The following is a 27308-nucleotide window of genomic DNA, read 5'->3' on the forward strand; positions in this document are numbered from 1 at the left end:
CCTTCTAGTTGTGGCATGTGGGACGCTGCCTCAGCATGGCTTGATGACCTGTGCCATGTCCGCGCCCAGGATCCGAACCAGCGAAACTCTGGGCCGCCAAAGCGGAGCGCGCGAACCTAACCACTCGGCCACGGAGCGGGCCACAGTCTCTCTGTTCTTAAAAACTTAGTTCAATTGTCATCTCCTCAAGAAAACATGATGATAAACTCACTTTTCCTCCAATCCCTAGTCATGTGGCACTCCCATAGAGCTTTGTCTACACTTCCTCACTTTCTGACTTGTATTAGTGATTTATGTGTCTTACCTTCCTTGGTAGAATGCAAGTGCAGCACTTCTTCTGAAACTCAGTTACAGCAGCTGGATTTAGCCTCTTGGCTAGCATGTTTTCTTCTTTATTCCATTGCCTTGATATATTCCTGTCCTTATTTTATTAATCTTATAGTGAAATGTTATTTTCATGTTGGAATCCACCCTCTGAATTAACATTATTAGTCAGATTTAGCACAACATAAGTTTAAGGCCATGCCATTGTTAGGCAGATCACAGGCAGACCCTTTACCAGTTTAATTGTTCCCTAAAGTTTTCCTCCGTTGAGACTCAAATTTCTTGATTATAACTATTAGGCATATAGGGATAGCTTTGATTCTATATGGGAAATTTCTGTACTAGCAGACTCTGATGTGAAGAGTGGATAAAGAAAATCTCTTCTTTATCTGCTGCAGCTTTCTCCCAACTCTAGACTTGTTGTAATAAACTACTGCTTCAGTGGAAAAATATGTTCGGCAGCATCTGTGAAAGCAAAAAGATAATTATATCTACAAAATAAAATCGTACAAATATAAAATTAACTTGTTAAATTTTATGTTCTAAGTCACGTTTATGGTGCCTAAAAAACATAAACTTGGTAACCAAACATTTATGTACCATTATATCTTTAGAAATTCTACTTTCAAACTATTTTAAAAATCAATATTTATTACGTGCAATACCTAAGAAATACTTAATTCTCACAAGGGAAAGTGTATCCTGTCATGAAGACAAAAAGTTATTTGGGTAATTTATAAGAAAAGAGTTTACTAAAGTTTGCTAAAAATTCAGTCATGGAATTTTCAAGTGCATATACACAGTAACACTTCATGAAAAATGAAACTTGTACTATCTGTAACACTATAGCAAATGAATTTATTTAAATTCCTATTATATGTTATGTTCACGCAATAACTTTTAGGCAGTTTGAAGAGAACACATGAAGAAGAAGAAGATTTTGGAAACATGCAAGCAGCGACTGCACAGAATGGCTGACTCAAGACCAACATTATAGAGGATGTGAATTTCTATTTGGGAAGGAGAAAATACTAGAGACAATGATGATGTAAAAACGGTAAAAACACAAGTAGTTTCTTTTCAATTATATGTTGCTTCCAGACATGTTTCTCTGAAACTTGTGGAGCAACATTTTAAGATGTTGGATTTCTGCAATAGATGGCAAATGATGGTTTTACCCTTTTTTCCTTTTCCTTTTTGTTTTTACATCTTACATTTTTATTATAAACCAAGAATTTCGGACTTGCAAAGAGGTATTATTGCAATAATGCACTTTTCATACTTGAAATTTATTTGTATGATATAAAGTTATTACTTTAAGCAAAATGCAAGTTAGGGGGGATTTGTTTATAAAATCTGGGTAATTTATAACAAGAATTTCCTAAAGTTTGCTAAAAATTAATTGTTCTAATATATATTACATTTTAAAAATAATTTTACAGTTCAGTTTTATGATGGAGCCTCTTACAGAAACATTAACAAATGCAGGAATCTACCACATTTCTTTTGTAATATAATTCAATAGCATAATTACCTTTTTCTTAAACTTGTTGATCCCTTATTAATAATCTTTAAATCACATTAGCCAACTATCCTTACTTTAACATGATCCAAGTATTGCTTCCTTTCCTGTTACCTTCGTAATTTATTCTATCGAGAAAAAAATGTTTAATGAACAACAGAAGATGTTTCGTTTTGTCACAGCAGATGCTCAAAAACAAGGAGTTTTAGATTTTCATGTGACTTTCTTTTTGCATTTCTTAAAAGCCAAATGTTGTTTGTTCTTTTTAGAGTTGCTTAGCCCATATTTTTCTTTGTCCAAAATGGTTCTAAATAGAATATAATAAACCAATGTAGCACTATTTTTTTTCCTAAATGAAGCCCAGATAAGAAAGTGCCTTGCATCATTAAAAAAAATAAAATAAAAAATAAATTCTCATACTAAATTAATATGTAGACCAGTGAAAAGTTAACATTTTTCTGTGATTTCTTTTTTTTTAAGTCATAAATTAGTTTAAACTGAAAGTCTGAGGCTTGAAGAAACCTCGGTAAATTATTTGGAATATGGAACATTTATTCCTTCATTTTATGTTGTCTTAATGATTCTGTGAGATTGTTCTGGCTCAGAAGCTTTTCTTTGAAGATGCATTTATTGGGGAATGTGATTTGTGGGAGACATTAGTGTACTTTAAATTAGTGCTTTAATCAGTTCTTTACATTGAGTTAATCCAAATTTCCCCCATAATTTGCATTAGCGGAGTCACTTTATGGATCCTTAGTTCTCCATAATTTTTATTTACACATATAACAATTGTTTTAAGAAAAAGTTTTGCTGTTTTAAGTAAGTATGATGTGAAGGAGGAGGAGTGTTTTTAACTTTTTATAGTTGATTTAGGTTAGCACAAACAAAACTCCTTTGTATCTCACTTTTCTCAGTCCTCTCTTGAGGTGCTTTACTGATGGGAATGATTTCCATACGTTCCCTTGGTACCAAGAGGTACTATGCAAGGTAACCTATTACACCAAGTTACTTGCTTTGTTTTCCTCCCTAAAATGTAATAATACAGTAGAAGCTTTTTTATCCAGCATAGTGGTTGAGTGGAGATGAGTTAAAATTGCTTTAATTGAGCTAATTCCTGTTGATCTAGGTGGTATTCCTCTTCTGATTTCCCTTCTCTTCCCGTTTTACCGCCCTGAAAACAGCATATTGTTAATCCCATTGTGGTCTCGTATTCTGTTGTCTTATTAGGTCATTTGGTGTGGTGGTCTAGTAGAGTCAAGATTTGCATTGAGTGTTCAGAAATTCCAGTTGGTAAAGTGCCAGATAACACAGCTTTCCTGTATATAAGTCACTATTGGATAGGTCAGCAAGGATCCCCTGCAATCTGATAATCTAAATCTATGATCCTTCATTCAGCTGAAACTCTTGCTTAAAAGCATCTTCGTCGTAGTACATTTAGGTTTTAAAAATGAGGGTAAGATTTTTTAAATTAGTTTCTTAAATACATATATCCTCTCTAGTAGTCTGGCCAAAAATACAGACTTGGTTATTAATTAATTTATAGCTGGTAATTTTCCACTTTTTCTAACCACTGTAACTTTTATGTTGTCACTAAAGTGCCTGCCCAGCACTGTATAATACTCTCACAAACACTAGAAAGAGGGACTGTCATCTTGGTACAATGTTAATGTAGGCAAAACATGAGGTTTATTCTTTCTTTCAAATAAGAACATTGCAAGTTTGTTTTATCTTGGATCCATTCTACCTAATGTTCAACTGGTTCTTCTGGTAGCTCTTCCTATTGTTTCTTCCATTTGGTTCCATTTCTGTTATTTCTGCTGATGTTTTGATAACTACAATACATTTAACCAATCATGACTTATTTTCTAGAATATTTGAATAATGTATGAGTGACATAGCACTCATTAAATACGCAACCTGGGCACAGAATTTAAAGTGAAATGGCATCAAAACAGGAAAACTGCTTTACTGTCCACTTTGAAAGAAACTTAAATACTGAAAATACTCAGACTGGAATGGCAGTATTCTTACTTTCTCATTTCATTTACTTGGTTCATGTTAATTTCTTCTCTCATATTTAGATAGCAGTTTCTTTATTTGTCTCTCAAGGTGGAAATGTTAAACCATGGCAGCTTTTGCCACCAGCTCTCAACCACTTAACTTTTAGAGCAGAATATTTGTTTAGGGGGGATTTTGTGCTTTAATCTGAGTTTAGAAGTAATGTCAGAAAATGTTAAGCATGTCCTTTTTAAGAAAATATAAGTTTTCTAATTGTCTTCTTATTATGGTAATTCAAGTGAATTAGAAGTATTTAACTGCAATCTTGAATTATAAAGTTGGGATATATATATATATATCAGGATCTCAACTTGATGTAAAGTAAATGAGCAGTTACCTGGCGGGTTTTTTTCTTTTTTAAATAACTGGTTTAATCCATAATTCCATAACAAACTTGGCTTCACTTCACTACTTACTTTACGTTTGTCCATTCAACAATGCTCCGATAAGGAAATGAGAAGGAAATAGCTGAGAATTGCTAAAAGATTTTATTTTTTTAATTGATTAGAAAAATAAGTTTCTAGGGTTTCTGAATGCTGGATTTTTTTGTCTTACCCATCCATGGCAGCTAAAAAAAAATATCACTCAAAATATTCAGGTTTACATGTTACTCTCTCATAGGGAGTTGCCATACCTCACAGTTAAAAGTGTATTTTATAGATCAGTAACATTATACTGACATGTAATTGCAGTTTACTATGCAGCAAAAATGATTCAAGAAGAAAAATAACCTACAGTGTCTACTTACCTTTGTATAGGCAGTTGCTTTAGTTACTCTGCTGTTAACATTTGTACTTGGATAAAATGCTTATGTATGTATAGCAATGTCACAGAGCAAATGCTGCTAGCCCAGGCACAAAGTATTAAAATTATTTTGTGAAGATTGGTGGTTGTATTAAAACTGTTGTGCCATTATACCTCGAAAAGATTGAAGAGTTCATTTATATTGCTTATGCCTCAGGACTTCTTTACTTAGATTGTTGTCTTCTAGGTAAAAGTAACTCAGTTTTTACTCCCACAGATTAAGAAGGATGAATGAACATTGGATATTGAGAAGCACTTAAGAATATCTTCCCAAAGATTGTAGTCATACACAAAAATTACGGTCAGTGGTCCATACAAGGCCCAAGTTTCAGCTCAAGTATATCTTTAAGGATTAGTTGAGTGAGTTTGGAGTTGGAAGTGAGGGAATTCGTGTCTGAAGGAAAGGTAGGTCATCCATGGAACAGCTTGCAGCCCATTAAGAAAAACACTTCATGCTTTTACAGTACCCTCTTGCCCGTTAGCCTGTCTACATACTATTCTTCATCAAAGCTAAGATGCCATCACTACAGCATTCTTTTAGATACCACTAAAAGGCAAAATATTGCTGAACGAATTCTGACAAGTCATTGATCATAAATGCATGCAGATTTAAAAAATGTTAGTGTAAAAAAATGCATCTTAGAGTCAATGAAATACAAATATACAAAATATATGAGCAAAATAAAAGTCACAACTGCCACTTCATTGTACCTTTCAAAAGCAAACAATGCTCAAAAATGTGAATATAGGTCATATATTATGAAATGTCTTATGCACCTTTTTTTCGTACTCAAGTTTACTCAGAATACATGGTGTTGAAAATCATAAACATATCCATTTTCCTGGATGACCCAATTTTTACATATTATACCTTACCTATTACTGTATTTCCTATAGGAGGGGTTTAAGATAAGACCTTAAGAACACTATTTAAAGAGATTTATTGCAATACCAATCTTGTAGATAGTTTTACTTTAAGTTGTTCAGAGGTAAGAGATGTAATAAAGCATTTATTTATTTTGCCTTTTATTAGGCTTATTTTTTAACATGGGTTTTTAATTACCAGAATGTACCTAAATAAAGCTGCTGTTGTGTCAAGGTTGTAGGACTCCTGAAAAGGCAAAACTAGCTAGCTCCATTGCTTTCACTAGAGACAGCTCAGTTCATCTGCATGGATCATCAGCAGATAAGTAGTGCACCCTCTAGTGGTGAAGGGTTTTATTGTTTTAGAAAGTCAACTAGCTTACCGCATGGAGGGAAATCCAAAATCCACTTGAGGCAGGTGTGAGTCAAAGGGTTGAGAAACAGGTGGTTTTACTTTCTAAGTTCATTTTACAAAGAGTAAATGTTATGAACTGTGATTTGACCTAATAAGAGAGTTCAATAGAAGACTCAAGAAAAGTACAGATAACGTTAGGATTCTAACAAAGACTATTCACGTAACATGGAATGCAAAGATTAGAACCATTAATAAAGTATCTAATTCTTACTTCAACTTAAAAAAATAATTAAAATAAAATCAAAACAGGATAGTGACCAGAATAAGAGTATTATTATAATCACATTAAATAGAAAAGCTTCCATCAACATTTTAAGAATGTAACAAATACAGTATGATACATTTTTAAATAATACACTCAACTTTGTAATCTATTTCTCATAAAAATCTTACTAAGAAGAGAAACTTCAGATACTCATGAAAAGATGAGAAATCAGGTTAGAAATACATAATATGCCCAGATTTGCTAATTCACTAAAAAAGGTACCTTATATTTGCTCTTAGGTATTTTAAACAAATGAATAATTTTATCTCACATATAAGACAGGTGGTACTTTACATTAGAATTATATAAACTTTAGATGTACATTTAAATTGTTTTTCTTTGAATCTTGTCACATTTTATAAGTTAATTTTCATTTCTACTTCTTTAAAAGGTTGACCAGGTTGTCTGCCTATACAGTATTAGGATTAACAAATGTTAGACTGCAATACATTTAGTTAAAATAAATCTAATTTATGGGCTGGCCTGGTGGCATAGTGGTTAAGTTCGTGCACTCTGCTTTGGTGGCGTGGGGTTCGCAGGTTTGGATCCTGGGTACGGACCTACCACAGCTCGTCAAGCCATGCTGTGGCAGCATCCCACATAAAATAGAGGAAGATTGGCACAGACACTGGCTCAGCAACAATCTTCCTCAAGCAGAAAGAGGAAGACTAGCAACAGATGTTAGCTCAGTGCCAATCTTCCTCACAACAAAACAAAACAAAAACTAACATCCAATTTCACATAGTATCTGGAAAATGATACAGCCTTAAGTGGTATTTAGCTATGTTTCTTTGAAACAAAAATACTAATTTTATGAATGTGATAAGGAAACAGCCTTATTCATTGTATGTTTTTTTAATGAGCAGTACAGCTGGCAGACATTATAACTCCTTAGTACATATACTCTTGACCACCAAGAAATGAAGCCAAACTTTAGAAAAATACAATGCAAGAAAAGATTCAAGTTAAAAATATATTCCTTTGGTTAAAAATCATCCCTTTTATAATATCCATTTGTAATCTAAACTCACAGCAGCCCCCACCAGCCCACAGTAATCTTCTAAATGTCATTATACTTGTATTCCAATGTTTTTTCAATCCAGTATTTATGGAGGTCACTGGGTTGTAGCAACAAAATATTTTAACTCTAGAAGAGTACAGCCTTGCTGCATTAGCTCCTTTGACAATGTCTTTAAGATTTTTACTTTAGAAACCTCCGACACATGTAGTTTTCTTCAGATACTGTATATCCAAACTTTTTATAGAAACCAACGTTTTGTGGTAGACATTCAAGGGTAATCTTATAACAGTTCAGTTTCTTGCTTAGCAAAGTAAGGGTTGATAGTAACCTGAAATTTAAAAAAAAAAAAGGAGGGGGGAGGCATAGTGTTAATAAAAGTGGATTTTAGTAATTAATATAAATGAATATTATATAAAATAAAATTTGAAGTTTACATTAGAGAAAGGTTTAGATCATGCTCTTTCCCATTATATTCATTTATTCAAATTGTTATGTGGATACGCATTTAAATCACCCAAAGCATTTTATTTAGTTTCAAATCTACTTTATCTAGTAATCTCCAGCCCGTTAATAAACAGGAATAATACTAAACTCACCCTAAACCATCTTTAAAAAGTTTTAAGATTAATGTTAACACTAAAGACTATCAACCTTTTAAAAAATATGGCCGAAATTATTCTTTAAAAAAGTCTTTTTAGGTCTTTAAGTTCACACGTTCCACTTTGGTGGCCTGGGCTTCACCAGTTCAGATCCTGGGTGTGGACCTATGCACCACTTGGCAAGCCAAGGTATGGCAGGCATCCCACATATAAAGTAGAGGAAGATGGGCATGGATGTTAGCTCAGGGCCAGTCTTCCTCAGCAAAAAAAGGAGGATTGGTGGCAGATGTTGGCTAAGGGCTAATCTTCCTCAAAAAAAAGTATTTTTTTCCTAAATCTATTCAAACTACTTAGGAACAGTTAACAGTCCCATGTAAAATGGGTAAATAATAGCTTTGTTCTTTATCATTTTTAAAGCTACTTTAATATTTGTGAAAGTATATATCAGATCAACTCCAGATTGATCTTAAAAGTGGAAATGAAGCAAAAATGTATACATCTTTACAATCCTTAAAGAATCCAACCCCAGAATAAGAATGTGATTCTGACTGCCTTGGGGGGAAAAAAACTAGAAAAGAGCTACAAAAATTTACCTCAAGGGTTTTCTCATTTTTGCATAAACTGAAAAATCATCATTTCAAGACAGAACTTGATTGAAGTTATAAAACTATAAAAGGTATGACTAAGTTAAGTGGACTAGAATACCAGAAATGTATCTGTTTTGATCACTGATGTATCCCAAATACCTCGAAGAGTATCTGGCACATATCTGGCAGATACTCAGTGAATTCCTTAAAACTCAGAAGAGATAATATTAAAAAGCAAGTTATATCTTATAAAATAGGCAATAAATCTATGAAACTTATTTACATTTATTTTAAAAGATTTAGATAAATGTACAGAGGATGAATTATATAGTGAAGGCTATTTCTGTATGTGTTTCTAAAACTTAGGAGACTAAGAACATTTCCATTGTTTTTAAATATGACACACAAACTGGGGCAAATGACTCGGCCAAAAGTTTGTTTCCTACTGGTATGAGAATACTACTACCAAGAGTTAATAACTTAAAAATGTTATTGTGTGTAAAACAGTACACTTAACAATTTCCAAACTTTGTGATAAAACTAAAAAAATATTTCTTCGTTAAATTCAGTCTAACCTATAGAATGACATGGGTTCATAGTTAACGACGGCTAAAAGAACTTCAGACAGGAAAACAGTTTTTACAAATATCGTGGCCAGAAACTAAACAAACACAGAGAGTGTCTAATTTATCTAAGGTTACCTTGTTTCTGCCTACTTACAATTTGCCAAGCTGCTTTCCTCTGCATTCATCACTAACAACAACATCTTCTACTCTTCCTCTCTGAAAATATTTACAGTGTTTAAAGGAATCAGCAGATAGTTTTGTTTTTAGCTAAATCAACAAGTGATGGGTTAAGAATTTATTGACAAAAATAAATGTTTTGTAAACTTGAACTTCACAAAAAGCAAAATGCAAATTTTTTTTACTTATTATTATAGAGGAAATACTATCATGAGTCAACTTGTGGACTAATCTTGTTTTGTCTATATCCTAAACCTCCCCACCCCACTGTTTTAAAGCAAATCTCAGAATCCACATCACCAAAATGCAACCATGTCATGAACCTACTACATCCCTTGCTTAAACAGCAATTTATGTCAGACATCCAAATTCAATTTAGTAATTTTAGTACAGAAACCCCACCAAAATTCATACCTTACAAAATACATTCCAAGTGTTCTTATCTTATTCTTATTGGATTACCTAGGTTTTCTTTACTATTTCACATGAGTCATGAGGAGTGAAGGAGCTCTACAGGCATTAGAAGTGTCACAGTTAAGACAGAATACAGTATTCTGAACCCTTTACCACTTGAAAACTGATGGGAATTTGTTAATGAAGTACATATATTCAAAGTATTGTTTTTGAAAAAAACAGCATTCAGGATTCGAAACATTATTGGCAAATTTCATGATGCTGACTTGGTTTCGCTATGAATACCAAATCTAACACTTTACAGAACAATTTTTAGCAAACAATTCATATTGTTAATATATTTTCCTCATAACTCTCAGAACACAATGGGAAAATGCCTGTTACTAAGTGATTTCTAAGAAGCAAAACTTTTTTCAGGACAATATAGCTCTCATTTACAATGAAAAGCAATGAGCAAACAGATTTGCCTAATGGAAAGTCAAAGTTGGCTTTGCTAGAAAACATCTGTCCATTTTGCTCATAAGCATTAATGTGAACACATACCTTAGCACAAGAATGGATGAATTTATGTTCGATTATCAAAGTTGCTGTAGCAACAATCTGTCCTAAAGTCACATCTTCCACAACTGTAACATAATAATCCCCAGATTTCTTCATGTGCTCAAAAGATTCTGTAGAAATTAGAAAAGTGTTATGTGGTAGACATTAAACTTTATTAGGTGCCAGATAATACTAGGATTAGCTGAGTTCATTATTGATTATTTAAAGCTGTTTCACCATAGTGATTTCCATTTTGTTTCTAAAGAAAAAGTGATTAAAAATGACCAAGTAGTCCAAATATCAGCAGTCAATATCAACTGGAATGTAGTCCAATTTAAATCTATAGGGCCTAAGTTTAAAAAGTCTGGGGCCAGCCTGGTGGTACAGCGGTTAAGTTTGCATGTTCTGCTTTGGTGGCCCGGGGTTCGCCAGTTTGGATCCCAGGTGTAGACCTAGACACCGCTTGTCAAGCCATGTTGTGTTAGGCATCCCACATATAAAGCAGAGGAAGATGGGCATGGACATTAGCTCAGGGCCAGTCTTCCTCAGCAAAAAACAGGAGGATTGGTGGCAGATGTTAGCTCAGGGATAATCTTCCTCAAAAAGAAAAAAAATGCTAGCAAAGTAAGACTAACAGCTGTTTTAGATGAACAGCACTTACAATAAAAATAAATTGTAGATGTTGCCACTCCTGTGGTTAATGAATTAAAACTGTTTAATATCTTCATTACTTTAGTTAGTTTAAATCAATTTCTACACTCAACAGATAACTTGAATAGTACAAAACTCTGCAAATGTTAACAAGAATGTTTACGTGGTTCCATTCTGTAATTTTTAGTCTTAGTTTCAAAATATTTTGACAAAGTAGTTTTCAATTTTCCCCTTGTGATCTCAAGTGTTTGATGATTACGACTTACTTTTTTAGAAATAGAATTATTGTTTTTGTTTCCTGTGAAAGCACCTTGTGAAGTAGGTGAAAAATATGTCTCCATTTCCAAGTAATTTTCCCAAAGGCGCATAGCAAATGGGAGCAAAAATAGAATAAATACTTTCCCGCCAAATTGATTTTTAGTCCTTTACATTTGCTGAAATAACATGGTTTCTCATCTAATATGATATGCATGCAAACTGGAAATCAGGAATAAAAACTGAGCCTAGTAGTCTCACATATTGTTTATTTCCACAATCTCATTCTGGATAGGGGTCTGGAGTGGGAAGAAGAAATAAATTCAATGAAGGAAAACAATGAGAATCAGAAAATGATGATCTTCATCTCAGGAGGGTGAGATAAGAGTACAAAACAAAATTATCTATTGAAAGAAATGAAGAAATTATAGAAAACAGGAAAAGACAGTGTTAAGAGCACAGGAAGGAGTCAGGAAGGTTCTAGTCCTTTCCTTACCAATAACTACCTATGATGTTGGATAAGTCATTTGACCTCTCTGGATTTCCATTCTCATATATGTATTAAAAAAGGGGGGGTGAACTATAAGATACCTGCTAACCTTAAAATTCAATATAAATGAACCAAAATATAAAAGTAGAACATATTTTCTTACATTTTTGATTTGGTGATGAAATTTCTGTGAATAACCTAACCACATGAGAGGAAATACGTACTGCAATAAAAAACAATCTCTAGTACTACCATCTAGGTTCTACACTAATTATCTAAAAGTAGTCTGGGGCCAGCCTGGTGGCGCAGTCGATAAGTTTGCATGATCAGCTTCTTGGCGGCCCGGGGTTCGCTGGTTCAGATCCTGGGTGCAGACATGGCACTGCTTGGCACGCCATGCTGTGGTAGGCATCCCATGTATAAAGTAGAGGAAGATGGGCATGGATGTTACCTCAGGGCCAGTCTTCCTCAGCAAAAAGAGGAGGATTGGCAGTAGTTTAGCTCAGGGCTAATCTTCCTCAAAAAAAAAAATAAATAACGATTTAAAAAAAATAAAATAAAAAATAAAAGTAGTCAGGTATTTTGCGAAACATGGTATTGCTACATTTGGATTCTAGAATAGTTTAGCCACATTAAACATTTAAATAAGAAAACAGCTAATTTGTTATTTGAACAATTTCCAGCTATTTGAACAGACACTGAACAGAGCTCTAAACTCTCTCAGCTCTCATTTCCCTTTATTGCTTTTCATTCAGGAAAAGGAGGCTGTAGTACTTACTCATAAATTGTTCAGGGCTGACAACTCCAGTCTCTGTTAGCTGACCCAGTACCTTAAAAAAACCTAGTTTTGAAAAACAGATTTCAAGTCATGAGAAGAGCAAATCAAAGATATATCAAAAGAAGCAATGTGGGATTATGGGCAGTTATTTTTTTTGAAACTTTAAGGAATCATTTTTAAATTAATTTAAAAGATTAAACTGAAATTCATTATTTATATAATCAATACATAAAACAATAAGTTTTACCAATGTTTTTGCTTACATAAGATTTTTACAATAGATCTGACCTTAATGTTCAATATTTATAGAACCAGCATTTACGTTTTCCCATGTAACTCGCATTAAATTCAATGCAAGGGATGCCAAATTTCCCCAAGGATGTGCTTTGGTGTTACTTAAAAGTGCAAGATTCTCACTATGACCAAATATGATACTATTTGTAAAATAAAATATAAATAACATTCTTGAGACTACAACTTTTAAAGATTCCTGATTAATTTCATTATCTTAATGTGAACAGTACATTTTTAGAACTTTGAGAATCTTTACTTCTCCACACTCAATAATCTGACCAACATTAGTTTCTTCAGTTTTCTACCAAAACTGTTTATTTTTAGCTTCTTTTTCTACCAAAAAGAAAACTGTAAAAAGTTGATTTTTGACTACCAAAAGTTAAGGAAATCATTTTGGAGAATTTAGATGTTAAATATGTGTAGACAAAACCTCTTGCAACTTATCCAAGGCAAATTATTTCTACCCTCATTCCACAACCAGATTCTTAGAGAAGCTTCTTCCTTATGTATCATTATACATGATAATTTCACCTTGATGAGAAGTCTTTTGTGGCTTCTTAATTAGGAAGGAGCAGTGCAGTACTTAAGTCATTTGAAATATTTCAGAGTAATATCTGGTCTTAGCTAATTCTGCATTGGAATTGTCTCAGTCACTTTAAAAATTAACAAAAAATAATCCAAAAGTTAAATATTACTTTTAAAATTATCAGCATCATAATGTTTGTGGAGAAAATAGAATGCTAACTATAATTCTAAACAGGATTTGTAAACTGAGTCCATACCTCTATTCAAGTCTGCAGTACAAAGAGGCCTCAAAACCAAACCTTCTCCAGGATGCGTTGGGGAAATGGCTGGAGAAAATGTAGCTGTATTCTGACTCCAGTCCACTTCTTTGAGTAAACTTGGGTCAAACATAGGAGTTTCATCAGGTTTCATCTTTGCAGTAAGGTCTAAAGTAAAATTTTAAATGTTAAGGCATTTAACAGAAGGAAAATGATGATTGGTGACAAAGTCAATTTCCTGCAATTAGAAAAATTCGGTAACAGATATGAAAGATATTTTAGCCTATCCTGAATCTTAACATCAAATGCCACAACTGCAGATATACAGAAAACTCCTGATAACTAGCAGATAGACAAGTGACTAAATTTAGAAGCTTTAAACTTTAAAACCCCATTTTCTAGAAGGTCTTTTAAAACATTTTTTCCTGTGGGTTGGTGCTACCTGTGTAGCACTGTGGGACTAGCTGACGTTTCATGGGCTCATACGTTTTTGTACGTTACTGGATTTTCTTACTGGGCTGAGAAAGCATTTTGTTGTTCTTACTTGCCACTAAGGAACACTTATGGGGCATGTAACTTTTTTTTATATGAACCATGGACAGAAAATAATTGACCTACTGGCTTAAATGACTTAATTATTCTGTGTTCACTGTAGTATTTGTTCTCATCCATGATAGATTCACCCTGGGAGTCTGGGATTTTGTTTTCACAGGTTTCCTAAAAATCTATAATGTAAGTTTCTCAGCTGCATCTGAGCAGCTTAAGAAAAGCCAGTGTTTTTCATACTGTTGAAAAATGATCAATTGTGGTATTTCCCTCTCAACGTTCAGAAATGGGCAGGTTCTTACTACATGTAGTCTAATAAAATTGAAATAATATAATGATAGAAGGGATGAAAAATTATATAAAGCATAAAAACGGTGGGGGGGAGGCACTTCTGAGGAGCACAGAATTGCTGGAAGAAACGGTCTTCCTAACAATTGTTATAGGAAACTGTAAAGCAACCCCCAACTTTCATTTCTATCCCTGTACCCAGTTAAAGAAACTATGCTCTTGGACAGCTGCCTCTAGCTCTTCTTTGAAACAAAGAATTTACAGATATCTGTCCGTAACGTACTACCATAAAACAAAAGAAAAAAGAAGATTGGCAACAGATGTTAGCTCAGGTGCCAATCTTTAGAAGAAAAAAAAGACCAATGAAAGGTGTATCGTCATTATCCCCGTTTTACAGACCAGGAAACAGGCAGTAACTGCTTTAGATAACAGAGCCAATAAGGAACAGAGTGAGGATTCAAAACCAGGCAACAGGGCCAGCTTCATAAGCACTGGACCTGTACAGTTGCACAGAGACCCACACTTGGTTTAATTCTCTGCTGACACTGCCTTGAAATTCTTAATTTTTTTTAACAAAGAGCCCTACATTTTCATGCCCGGGTTATGACAAGTTATGTAGCCACTCCTGCATGACTCCAGACTGTACTCCTAGTACTGAAGATGTGCTAGTGAAGATGAATTCCTGCTTTATTGTACAAGAGTTAAAACTTAATCAAGGCAGCGCTTGTAACCTCTATTTGGAAAAGAATTTCAGGCTAGTCAAATACATTAAAGCATTCTGGATAGAAACAGGAATGCATTAACCAGGTACTCAGAGATTAATATCAAAATGTTTTTTATGAGCTATTTTACAAAACAGAGCCATACTTAAGGTTGCTTCCTTTATCTCACTCTGTCCCCATCCAGTAAAATTCTGGTGGTGCACAATTAATCTGCAGGGCAAGTTAAGGTGATTTCATACCAAACTTCAAAAGATTTTAGAAAACAACGAAGTAGGTAAACTTATGTCGTTTACCAAGGAAATAGTACTTTTCAGCACCTTAAGATGTCCCAGGTACTGCAAAACTAGGAAATTTCAGCAAACAGAATTGCAGTTTGAAGCTGAACCTCCTCATTGTCATTGGGGTCCTATTTTAAGGATTTTAGTAAACCCCAACCCTCCTTAAATATTTCTCAAGAAGTTTTCCTGGGTTCGTATCTCTCCAGCCTTAGCCCAATAAATGTCTAGTGAATGAATAACAAATAGTATACGATTTATCTGGAGGTCACATTTCAGAAAATCCAGAAGAAAAACTAATCCCATAATCGCCCGTTCAATTCTGTATGGAATTTTAAATTCGGTTACCTCAACAGCTCCTGTAACAGAAACCTGTGCCTAGGGATAGAAGCCCCGGGAAGGAAACAAAGGACGTCCCTCTTCCCCGCAGCGAAAGCCCCGATTTGGTCAGCGCAGGCGCCGGTCCTCCAGCGGCTCCGCGCCGCCGTGGGCGCGCCTCGGGAGGGAACCGGGAAGGGGGCCCGGCGTTCGCACCTCAGAAGCCAGGGCGGTGGAGACCGGAGCAACGGTCTCGGCTCCCAGCCGAAGCCTGGCGAGCAGAGTCGGTCCCGGGCCCTGCACGGCTGGACCACAGGCCTCGTCCCCAACCTCCGCCCCAGACGCGCGTCCGCCGCGCTCGCTCCGAACGCCGCCACCCCACATGCCCCACCGGGCCAAGAGGAAAGCCCAGCTCCCCGAACGGCCCCCGGCCCACCCGCCATGCCCGGGGCAGAGGCAAACCTGCTGGACGACCGGAAGGGAGGCCGACGGCACTCAGGGCCCCCCCGGCCCGGCTCGCGCCCCTCTCCCGTAGAGGCCCTGCGGTGGGCGCAGCGCTCCAAGTCCGTCGGACTCTCAAGCACCCGGGACACAATACCGGATCCGGATCCGGCTTGCCGGCCAGCCCCACCTCCCGCGCCACAGTCGCCGCCGCCAAGACGTGGCACCGCCAACGCCCCCACCACGCCCCGTCTCGCTGACGAAGGGCCCACGCCGGCGGCCAGAGGCGGAGGCGCCCCGGGGGGGGGGGGGGGGGGCGAGGGGCGGGGCCTGCGGAGCGCCTGCGCGCGGGCGGCGGCGAAGACGGCCGGCGAGCTTCTCGCCGCGTCGGTGCCTGGTGTGTCTTTGAGCTGGCCTCGTGCGGCCTTCGCGGCGTCGGTGTCTCGGCCGCTCTGGAACGAAATCTCCTTGTTAGTGAGCTAACCACTGCAAGAGGTGACCAGTGTGGGCCTCTGATTCTCAGAGACCGAAGGCTCGGCCTCCTGCCCTCGCTTGCCCCTTCCCTTCACGGTCAGTCCAGTCCTGAGGACTCGGCTCCTCCCTGCCAGCTGGAAGCGTCTCTTCTCCGGCGTTCTGAGTCACCTCCAGGAGGCGGGCCGCTGCCGTCTCCTCCGTGGAGACTCTTTTCTTACTTCTCAGACCCTTTTGGGTGGAGCGCGGCGTCAGGACGCGGGTCCCCCAGGACACGGTTGACAGCGTCTGGGCAGAGGTGTTAGTGGCCTCTCTCCGGGGGATGGAGGGCGGGGTGGGCAGAGACCAGGTACGCTGCTCCACGGCTTAAAATACGCAGGGCAGCGCCCACAACAGGGAATTCCCTGGCCTGAAATGTCGGCCCTGCTGAGGTTGGGAAACCTGGATTAGGAGAAGAAAAGTGACATTTCTCTGAGCTCCCATTTCCAAAGCGACTTCCCTGAGGAGCACGTGTCCCCGTTTTACAGATTAGGAAACGGGTTCAGAGATGTTAAGTAATTTGCCAAAGTCATGGCTGATAGCTCCCCTTCCTTGCCTTATACCATAAATTTCAGCTTGTTGAAATTGCCAAGTATTTTATTCTTAACCAATATTGTGCAAAGAATTAATGCCGAACATAGTCTGCCAGAAATTGTATTTTCTGCTCATTTGTGAGATTTAAATTTCAGTTAACTCTCTTACTGATTTTTGCATTCTTACAACTTCAAACATCAGTGCAGCTGATGGCATCCACATCTCTCTATCCATCCTTGTTTTTACCCTTATACATACAAAAGAATATGTGAGACATAAAAATAAACACCACTAATCTTAAGAAACATTAGCCTTGTTTTCTTATATTACACTTCTGGCGCTATGTTTTCAGTGAGTTTCTCCCAAGCAACAGAAATCCTGTGAATTTTGTAATTTAGCAAAGAGAGAAACAATCAATTATAAAATTATGACAGAACACAGGAGTTCTAAGGGGTACCCCAAAGTTCTCCTGCATTCCAGACGTATTCCTCCTTACCCAGTTTGTGCCCTTGGAACCCAGTGTCTCCTGAATAGTCACATTTGGTCACTCCGGCCAGCACAGTGAGCTCCTCCTCTGCCTGTTGGCTTACTTGCCGTGAGGAGCCCCAGATAGGCAGGTGACAGTCTCAACTTCAAGTTTAATGGAATCATTGGTGTGTCCTCAGTGATTTTTATTTATTTTATGGATTCTTTTTTTTAAATTGAGATATAATTGACGTATAACATTGTATTAGTTGTAGGTCCGTAACATCAGGATTTGATATATGTATATATTGCAAAATGATCACACAATAAGGTTAGTTTTAACATCCATCAACACATATAGTTACAAATTTGTTTTTTTCCTGTGATGAGAAATTTTAAGATTTACTCTCTTAGCAACTTTCAAATATATAATACAGTATTGTTAACTGCGGTCACCGTGCTATGCATTACTTCCATTCCACTTATTTGTTTTATAACTGGAAGTTTGTACCTTTTGACCACCACTTTATTCTCTGTATCTATGAATTTGGTTTGTATTTCTCTGTCTGACTTATTTCCCATAGCATAATGCCCTGAAGTTCCATCCATGTTGTCACAAATGGCAGGATTTCCTTCCTTTTTGTGGCTGAATAATATTCCACTGTGTATGCGTATACACCAAAATTTCTTTATCCACTCATCAGTTGATGGGCGCTTAGGTTGTTTCCATGTCTTGGCTATAGTAAATGATGCTACTGTGAACATAGGGGTGCGTATATCTTTTCAAGATAGTAATTTCAGTTCCTTTGGATAAATACCCAGAAGTGGAATTGCTGGATCATATCGCATTTCTATTTTTAATTTTTTGAGGAACCTCCATACTGTTTCCATAGTGGCTGCACCAATTTACATTCCCACCAACAGTGAACAAGGGTTCCATTTTCTCCACATCCTCATCCACACTTGTTGTTTCTAGTCTTTTTGATAATATCCATTCTAACAGGTGTGAGGTGGTATCTCATTGTTTTGATTTGCATTCCCTGATGATTAATGATGTGGAGCATCTTTTCATGTACCTGTTGGCCATCTGTGTATATTCTTCGGAAAAATCTCTATTCAGCTCCTCTGCCCATTTTTAAATTGGATTTTTTGTTGTCTGACTTTTGAGTTCTATGAGTTCTTTATAAATATTGGATATTAGCCCCTTATCAGATAAAATGATTTGCAAATATTTTCTCTCATTCAGTAGATTGACTCTTCATTTTGTTAATGATTCCCTTTGCTGTGCAAAAGCTTTTTAGTCTGATGTAGTTTCACTTGTTTATTTTTTGCTTTCTGCCTTTGCTTTTGGTGTCAAATCCAAAAAATCATTGCCGAGACTAGTGTCAAAGAGCTTATCCCTTATGTCTTCTTCTAGGAGGTTTATGGTTTCAAGTCTTACACGCAAGTCTTAATCCAGTTTGAGCTGATTTTTGTGTATGGTGTAAGATAGTAGTCCAGTGTGATTCTTTTGCATGTGGTGGTCCAGTTTTCCCAACACCGTTTATTGGTAAGACTGTCCTTTCTCCATTGAGACTATAAAATCACACATGGACTTTTTACTGTCTCAGCCCATAATTGACATATTCCACTTCCAGTTACAATTTTTTGGCCGTAGCTGGTAACCATAGCCCTACCCAACTGCAAGTCAGCTGGGAAATGTGGAGTGTGGAGTGAAGAATATTTGATGAGTGCTACTCCCTCTGTCACAATCCACTTTTCTTTTTTCCCCAGCATGGCATCGTATTATCCAAGCTGTGTTGCAATTTTTCTGTTTTTTTAAACTTCTTATATCATAGACATCTCCCCTCATCAATACATAGTCATTTGTTCATTCATTATTTATTAAGCCCTTCTGTGTGTCAGGCATTGTTTTAGGTACTGGGATATGCCAATGAAGAAAACATTTGAAAATCCCTGCCTTCATGTACTTTATTGGATTGTGAACACATAAGAAATAAAATATATATTTTTTAATTTTTATTTATTTATATGTTTTTTGAGGAAGACTGGCCCTGAGCTAACATCTGTGCCCATCTTCCTCTACTTTGTATGTGGGACGCCTACCACAGCGTGGCGTGCCAAGCAGTGCCATGTCCACACCCAGGATTCGAGCCGGTGAACCCCAGGGCCGCCGAGAAGCAGAACGTGCGAACTTAACCACTGTGCCACTGGGCTGGCCCCCAAAAATATTTTTTAAAAGTCTATATTAGAAGGTAGTAAATGTTATGGTGAGAAATAAGAAAGGGAAACTGTAGAGGGAGTTTTGGGGGTGCAGTTTTAAGTAGATGGTCATAGAAGTCCTCTGTGAGGTGATTTGAGTTAAATTCTGAAAGGTGTGAGGAAGTGAGCCTTCTGACTATCTCTAGAGGAAGACCATCCCAAGAAAATAAAACTGTTGTGTGGCTTGGTGATGTGTGCATGAAGATGCATTTTCCTATTTTTGTATGTGTTTAAAATTTTCCATGAAAAAATTAAAAACAAAAAGTAGCCCTGGTTGTAAAACTTATATCCAGATTTTATATCTACATTTTGGAAAAGGAAAATCATGATAGGAAATTTAATAGGTATTCTTAATTTTCTAAAAAACAAGATTTTACCAGTTTACCTCCTCAGAAATAATGTTTTGACTTGTTTATTTCTCTGCATCCTTTCTAACTCTGGCTACTGTGCAATCTAGCATTTGATTACATATTGATGTTTATCACTGCATAATTGTGTTGTGTGTATTAGTCTTATCTTTCCAATTATTTGTTAAAGTCTTAATCGTGTCTTACCTTCTTATCCCTTCCTTTCTGTCATTCCCTTTAAAGTGATTAGACATATTAAAAATTCTCTATAAAAAATTATATAAAGAAAAAACTTAGTGATGACTTTGTTAAATAATCAGTCCCTAATAATTCTTATAGCATTTTGCTGTGTTGACAATGTAAAAAAAAGCTGCACAAAGTATTATGTCCACAAGCAATTTAAAAGTTTTGAGCATTTTTAGAGAGCTGGTTCAAAAATATTTTAGGTATTTTTTCAAGTAATTGACCAGATGTGAGGTATAATTTGAATAGAGACCTTTCTTAGTCACATACTTACCATGATGCTTCCACTAAAAAATTTGTTCTTTCAGTGATCTATTTTCTGTTGCCATAGAACTAGGCTACATTGTACAAACATGTTGAGTAAATTCAATTTTTCCTTAAGATGACCAAGAGTCTTAATAATTAGATGATTGTGACTGAAGCAAAAAGATGAAATCAGCCTCATTCAGCCCAAAGAGTTTGCTGGACTCTCTCAAACTTATTTGGCTAGATTGCGAGGTCACGCCCAGACACCAAGGAGGAATGTCTCTGAAAGGTCACTCACTCAGAACCACCCTGCATTTAGAGGAAGTGGTGACAGGCTGGTGCAGCAGTAAGGAAGACTCTTGTTAAAGACGAATTTGTCAGTGTTAGGCACACAACTAGAACATAATGTTTAAAAGAAAATTCATGACACTGCTGGGAAGCTCTGTTGGAAGAGCTGTGGCCAAAGAAAAGAGAATTACAAATTTAGGGAGAATTGCACTTCTGTGACACACATAACCTGGAAGTCTGGTGTATAAACAGTTTTGTTTCCATAATATAGTTCACCCTAGTTATGATCTGTTTTATCTGAGGCAAAACCTCTATTTTGAGCACAGCGTCTTTACCTCAGGAAGGAAGGATTACTACGTTATGCTGACATTCAGTTGGAAACACTTTTAGGATTTGGAGTGATTAATTTTCCAGTATCAGACTCTCTGATCATAGGCCTTATTGAATCACAAAAACAGTTCCAGAATAGGGGCCATACCTCAATATCAAACACAGAAAACATCTGGCATTATCGTAATTCAAAGGTCACCAAGCTGCTGTGAGACCATGAACAGTAATTTTGATCTCTGAACTTCAGTTTTCTCATCTGAAAAATGGAGACACAGATTTCCTTCCTTCTGCATTTTACTGGTGTGTTTTGAGTATACCAGAATCCTGAGCCTGGTTCTTTCAGACGAAAACCTGAACAAAGGGAAAAGTAAAGAATAATAAAAGAATCATTCATGTTTCCTTCAAAAAGAATGTTTCCCATGTTAATTGTTAATCTTCCTCTGAAGGGAGAATTTCCTTAGATCTCTACCTGAGGACTAAAGCTCTGCTTTATACTCCTCTGTCATATCACAAATTCTCTATTCAATCATTCATTCATTCATTCATTCATAGTGAGTTGATCATTTGCCAGATATGAAGATCCTGTCGTGTGCCAAACAACATGCCAGAGATCGGAAGACAGGAACAAAGAGGAATAAGACATAGTTCCAGGCCTCATGGAACTGGTAACAGAGCAGGGGAGACCAACATTACACAAGTATTTACAAATGCATTGAGTTTATGCAGAAGTAGTACAAGATGCTGTGGGAGCTTTCAACAGGGGATTATGTAACCTATTTTGGGAGTCAGATGGGTTTAGAGCTATCAAAGCTAAAACAGGAAAAATGAGGAGAAGTTGGCTAAGCAAGAGCAGAGGGAAAAGTGGTATAGGCAGAGGGAACAGCACTGAGTGGGTTTTGAAATACTGAAAGGAAAGCCAACATGGCTCCAGCAGTACAGAGAGAACATCTAGATCTCGGAGGCCCGATTAAGGGTTTGTCTTCACTCCGAGAGTAATGGAAAGCCACTGAAGTTTTTTGTTTATTGTTTTATATGTTTAAGCAGGGAAGTGACATGATCACTTGCATTTTTGTAGGATCATTCTAGGCACTATGTGCAGAATGGAGGAGAGATGGCACACAAATAATGTATGTGGAGAGACCGGTTAGGAGGCAATTAGAGGAAACAAATTAGGATGTTGGCAGAGAAGAAGAGGGAAAAGTGGACTGATCAAGAGATATTTAAGAGACAGAATCAATAGGATTGGATTGTGAGGGAAGGATAAATCCAGGATGATTTTCAGGTTTCTGGCTTAAGCAAGTAGGTGGATGCCATTTATTTAAATAAGGAATAGTGGAAGAAGAGAAGGTTTGGGAAGGAGAATCGTGAATCCTGGTTGACTGGCACAACATACACAATAAGCCATTTAGAATACAAAAATCTCAGGGTGCAGATTACATATAGATATGCAAATACAGATTCTCATCAAATCATGCTTATGATATGATCCCTAAATCTTGCTTTTTAAGTTTTAGATGATATTTATATCCTTTCAGTCATCTTTTACAGTCCTATTCTTGGGCATTTCAGATCCTTTTAGGCCAGGCCTTGGATATTGTATTGGTTCCAGGTTTAAACTGTACTGTTTAAAGTGTCCTCTTTCTTGTAAATTTTAAAACCGTAACTTCTTGTTTCCTCCCATCCTTAGATCTCTCACGTAAGGTCTGATTTCATCTGAAGATCACTCACACAGCTTGAATTTTCCTCACTTCTTTTACCTTTTTTTTCTCCATTGGGTTCTCATATACTCAGTCACTTTCTACACTCCAGCTTCTAATCTTCCTATGTTATACCAATTTCCAAAGCTGAACAAAAAATAAGAAAACTACTATGAAGGAAGAGCATATTTTATTACAAGCTCTTATTGCCAAATGTTACTGGGGGACACTTGTTTCACAGTAATGAAATAGGATTGAACTGATTGTCTGCAAATATTTTTGTCTTCACAAAAGATGTAGCTAAACGTTAAGAATATAAAAAAGTTGAAAATAAAAGAATAGAAAAGATATATCAGGTAAATACTAAACAAAAAGAAAGATAGTATAAACCTATTAATATCAGATAAAGTGAAATATTAAAGCAAAGATCTTTACTAAAGATGAAGAGGATCGCTAGGTAGAATAAAAGGATCAAATCACCAGGAACAACAAGGAATTAGAGACAAATCCCACAATCACGATGAGAGATTTTAACACCCACTTCTCAATGATACATCAAGCAGACAAAAAAATAAAAGAGTATAGAAAATTTGAACAAAGCCATTAATATACTTGCTTCAATGGACACACATAGAACACTCCACCTAAAAACTGCAGAATACACATTCTGTCAAGTGGAATATTTGGCAAAATATTTGTGACCATATATTGGGTTATAAAGGAAGTCTGAACAAATTTCAAAAGAATGGTATCATACATACTGCATTCTGTGGTCACAGTGGGTTAAATAAGAAATAATTAAATTTAATAAAAAATATGTACTGAAAAAGTATTTATAAAAGTTGATGTGTTTGGAGCCTAAGCGTACTCATGAATCAATTAGAAAATAATGGAAATTTGGAAATCTTTAAACCGAAGATAAAAATATTGTGTATTAAAAAATGACTGAGGGGCCAGCCCAGTGGCATAGTGGTTAAGTGCGCACGTTCCGCTTCGGTGGCCCAGGATTCACTGGTTCAGATCCCGGGTGCAGACATGGCACCACTTGGCATCCCATGTATAAAGTAGAGGAAGATGGGCATGGATGTTAGCTCAGGGCCTATATTCCTCAGCAAAAAGAGGAGGATTGGTGGCAGATGTTTGCTCAGGGCTAATTTTCCTCAAAAAAAAAAAAAAATGGTGGAAATTGCTGCTTCTAGACACGGTAGATTAACTGCTACTGGGCTTAGCCTTGTGCTATCAACAACTATAAAAGCAAAATATACAAAGTGACTGTTTTCAGGCAATGGACAACAGTACAGGACAATGATCCTTAAGATAAGGTGGCCTTGGGGCTGGCCCCGTGGCCGAGTGGTTAAGTTCGCGCGCTCCGCTGCAGGCGGCCCAGTGTTTCGTCGGTTCGAATCCTGGGCGCGGACATGGCACTGCTCGTCAGACCACGCTGAGGCGGCGTCCCACATGCCACAACTAGAGGAACCCAGAGCGAGGAATACACAACTATGTACCGGGGGGCTTTGGGGAGAAAAAGGAAAAAATAAAATCTTTAAAAAAAAAAAAAAAAAAAAGATAAGGTGGCCTTTATGTTTACCCTGCCATTCTGAATGAGGGCACTTTCTGGTGTGTGCTGGAGGAAGGTGGACCCAAGTGCAGAGCAGCAGTATTGCTAGGCAGAGATCAGAGTTTGGGCTGCTGAGGTGGCTGCAATTTGTGGCTCAGTATACGCAAAATGACAGAGCTGTGAAGAAGGAAATCTCAAAGGTGTGTGGGGAAGTTATCTTCAGGACTATGGCTAAGTACTTGGCTGCACATAGGCAAGGCAAGACCATGTGAGGCCTACCAGCAGTGCCTGTTGGGGGACTGAGAGCTTAATGGAAACACCACTGCTGGAAGATTGTGGAATTCTAATCCATTCAGACTGGAAAGATCTTACTGAGTACCTTGGGCATTCAACTGAAACCCCAGTAAGGTCCACGTTCTAGGAGTAAGGACAAAGCCAGAATAGGATCAAGGTAAGTCAGTGTTATCAACAACCTTCCAGAATAAAACTCCACACTCTTTAAAGAAAGACAGTATAATACAGTTCCTCACAATGTAGCATCCAAAACAGTTCCACGTACAGCAAGAAATTACTAGACAAGTGACTCAAGAATCAGGGAAATGGGACCCTTAATCAAGAGACAAAATAGTAGAGACAGAGACAACCTTAGATGTTGGAATAAGTAGACATGGACTTTAAGGCAGCTTTTATAAGTATGTTCAAGGGTCTAAAGGAAAAGATGAAGTTTTCTTTTAAAAGTGTGAGTGAATAGACGGAGCATCTTGGCAGAGAAATGGAAACTAGAAAAACAGAACTAAATGGAAATTCTATAACTGAAAAACTGATAAACAGCTTAGAGGGAAACTTATTGTCTTAAATGCTTAGATTAGAAATGAGAGAGACTAGAAATCAATGCTCAAAGCATAAAACTTGTTAGAAAAGAAACAGTAAACAAAACACTTACTGAAGGAAACAGTAAGAATAAGAGAAGAAGGTAATGACGTAGTAAACAAATTTATACAGGTCAATGCAAAAGAACAATAAAAGTAGCAAATTTCTAACAAGCTTGGTCAAGAAAAAAGAGAATGCACAAATAAACAGTAATAGGAATGAAAAGGTGGACCGAGCTAGAAATGCTTCCAACATTAAAAACATAAGATATTATGAACAAATTTATGCTAAAAATTTTGAAAAGTAGACTAAAATTGATAGTCTTAGAAAATATAATTTCCTACAGCTGTCTTAAGAAGAAATTGTATCTCTAAATAGTAGTTCTCTGGCCATGAAATAAATTGTCAGTAAATTAAAATCTTCCTGCAAAGCAAACTTCAGACCCACACTTCTGCCAGTCAAGGAACATACACTTCCAATGTTATACTGACTATATCAGAGAATAGAAAAAAAGGATTAACTCCCCAACTCTCCTTATAAAACTAGTATAACCTTGATATCAATATAACAGTATAACCTGACTAAAACAATAGAGAACCATCATGACATGGTGAAAATCTTCATGTGAAAATTCTAAATAAGTTCAGTTTGAAAATGGAATTTGACAGTATATAAAAGAGATAATATGTCATTACCAGGATGGGTGTATCTCACAAATCCAGGATTAGTTTAATATTTGAAACAAAATATGTTTGTTAAAATTCAACACAGAATGATTTTTGAAAAAAGCTTCCGGGGCCAGCCCCGTGGCTGAGTGGTTAAGTTAGGCGCTGTGCTCCGGCGGCCCAGGGTTTTGCCTGTTCGGATCCTGGGTGTGGACATGGCACCGCTCATCAGGCCATGCTGAGGTGTTGTCCCACATAGCACAACCAGAGGCACTCGCAACTAGGACATAGCACTATGTACTGGGGGGCTTTGGGGAAAAGAATAAAAAAAAGAAGAAGATTGGCAACAGTTGTTAGCCCAGGTGCCAATCTTTAAAAAAAAAAAAGAAAATCCTTCTTAACAAACAAGGAATAAAAAGGACCTTTCCAATCAGATTAAGGTTATCTACCAAATACCACAGCTAACATTACTCTTAATTTGATGTGTTGAGAGCATTCTCTACACTCAAGAAAAAGACAGGTGGCACAAAGGAGAGAAGAACTAAATGGATCTCAGGGTGAGAAAGACACCTCTGGAACTCTGCAACACTGTGGCCCAGACTAAGTAAATGAAGAGATACATCATGTTTATTGATTGTAAGACTCAATACTGTTTGTTTTTTAATCAGTTCTTCCCAAATGGATCCATAGATTCAATGAAATTCCAACCAAAAATCCAAATGAAATTGTTTTTTTGTGTGTGTGTAACTTGTCAAACTGTGTCTATAATTTACATGTAAGAGCCAAAAATAGACTCATGAAGAACAGGTGGGGAGGTTTGCCTTACAGATTACCTAATTAAAAAGCTAAAGTAATTAAGGCAAGTGTGGTCCTGGTTTAGAGATAGAGAAAATGACCAATGAAACAGAATAGGATCCCCAAATAGAACCCCACATGTACGCAAACTTGGTTTGTGACAGGTTTTGCTTTGTGGACCAGTGGAAGAAAGAATGGACTTTAGAAAAAAACAGTGTTAATACAATTCAAAAGCATAACATTAGACCCTACCTCCCACCATGCACTAAAATAAATTCCAAATAGATCAAACGTCTAAATGAGAAGGGCAAATGATAAAACTTTTAGAAAACCATATGGAAAAATATTTTATGGCTTTTGGAGTCCAAAACGATTTCTCAAGATCCAAAAAGTAAAAATCAAAAAGCAAAGATGACAACCAAAACAATCTTGAAAAAGAAGACCGAAGTTGGAGAACTCACACTTCCCAATTTCAAACCTTACTACAAAATTTATAGTAATC

At 36.9% G+C, this 27308-nt stretch overlaps 2 protein-coding genes across 3 annotated transcripts in view; one reads left to right on the forward strand and one right to left on the reverse strand.

The window, feature by feature from the left end:
* Positions 1-4830, forward strand: part of STYX (serine/threonine/tyrosine interacting protein) — a 33849-nt gene extending 29019 nt beyond the window's left edge. For both annotated transcript variants that reach the window (XM_070593074.1, XM_070593075.1), the window contains one exon: positions 1229-4830. In XM_070593074.1, coding sequence (XP_070449175.1) covers positions 1229-1302 — 74 coding nt within the window. In that variant the 3' untranslated portion in view covers positions 1303-4830. The remainder of the gene's footprint in view (positions 1-1228) is intronic.
* A 1175-nt stretch (positions 4831-6005) lies between these two features.
* GNPNAT1 (glucosamine-phosphate N-acetyltransferase 1) lies at positions 6006-16199 on the reverse strand. The gene is made up of 6 exons (XM_008543465.2): positions 16018-16199; positions 13407-13574; positions 12331-12393; positions 10160-10287; positions 9180-9241; positions 6006-7601 (listed from the first exon to the last, which is right to left on the reverse strand). Exons 2-6 carry the CDS (start codon positions 13558-13560, stop codon positions 7454-7456), a joined length of 555 nt encoding a protein of 184 aa, XP_008541687.1. The 5' UTR covers positions 13561-13574; positions 16018-16199; the 3' UTR covers positions 6006-7453.
* Between the last annotated feature and the right edge of the window lie 11109 nt (positions 16200-27308).

Source organism: Equus przewalskii, chromosome 25 (genome assembly GCF_037783145.1).
Source record: "Equus przewalskii isolate Varuska chromosome 25, EquPr2, whole genome shotgun sequence".
Classification (NCBI taxonomy): domain Eukaryota; kingdom Metazoa; phylum Chordata; class Mammalia; order Perissodactyla; family Equidae; genus Equus; species Equus przewalskii.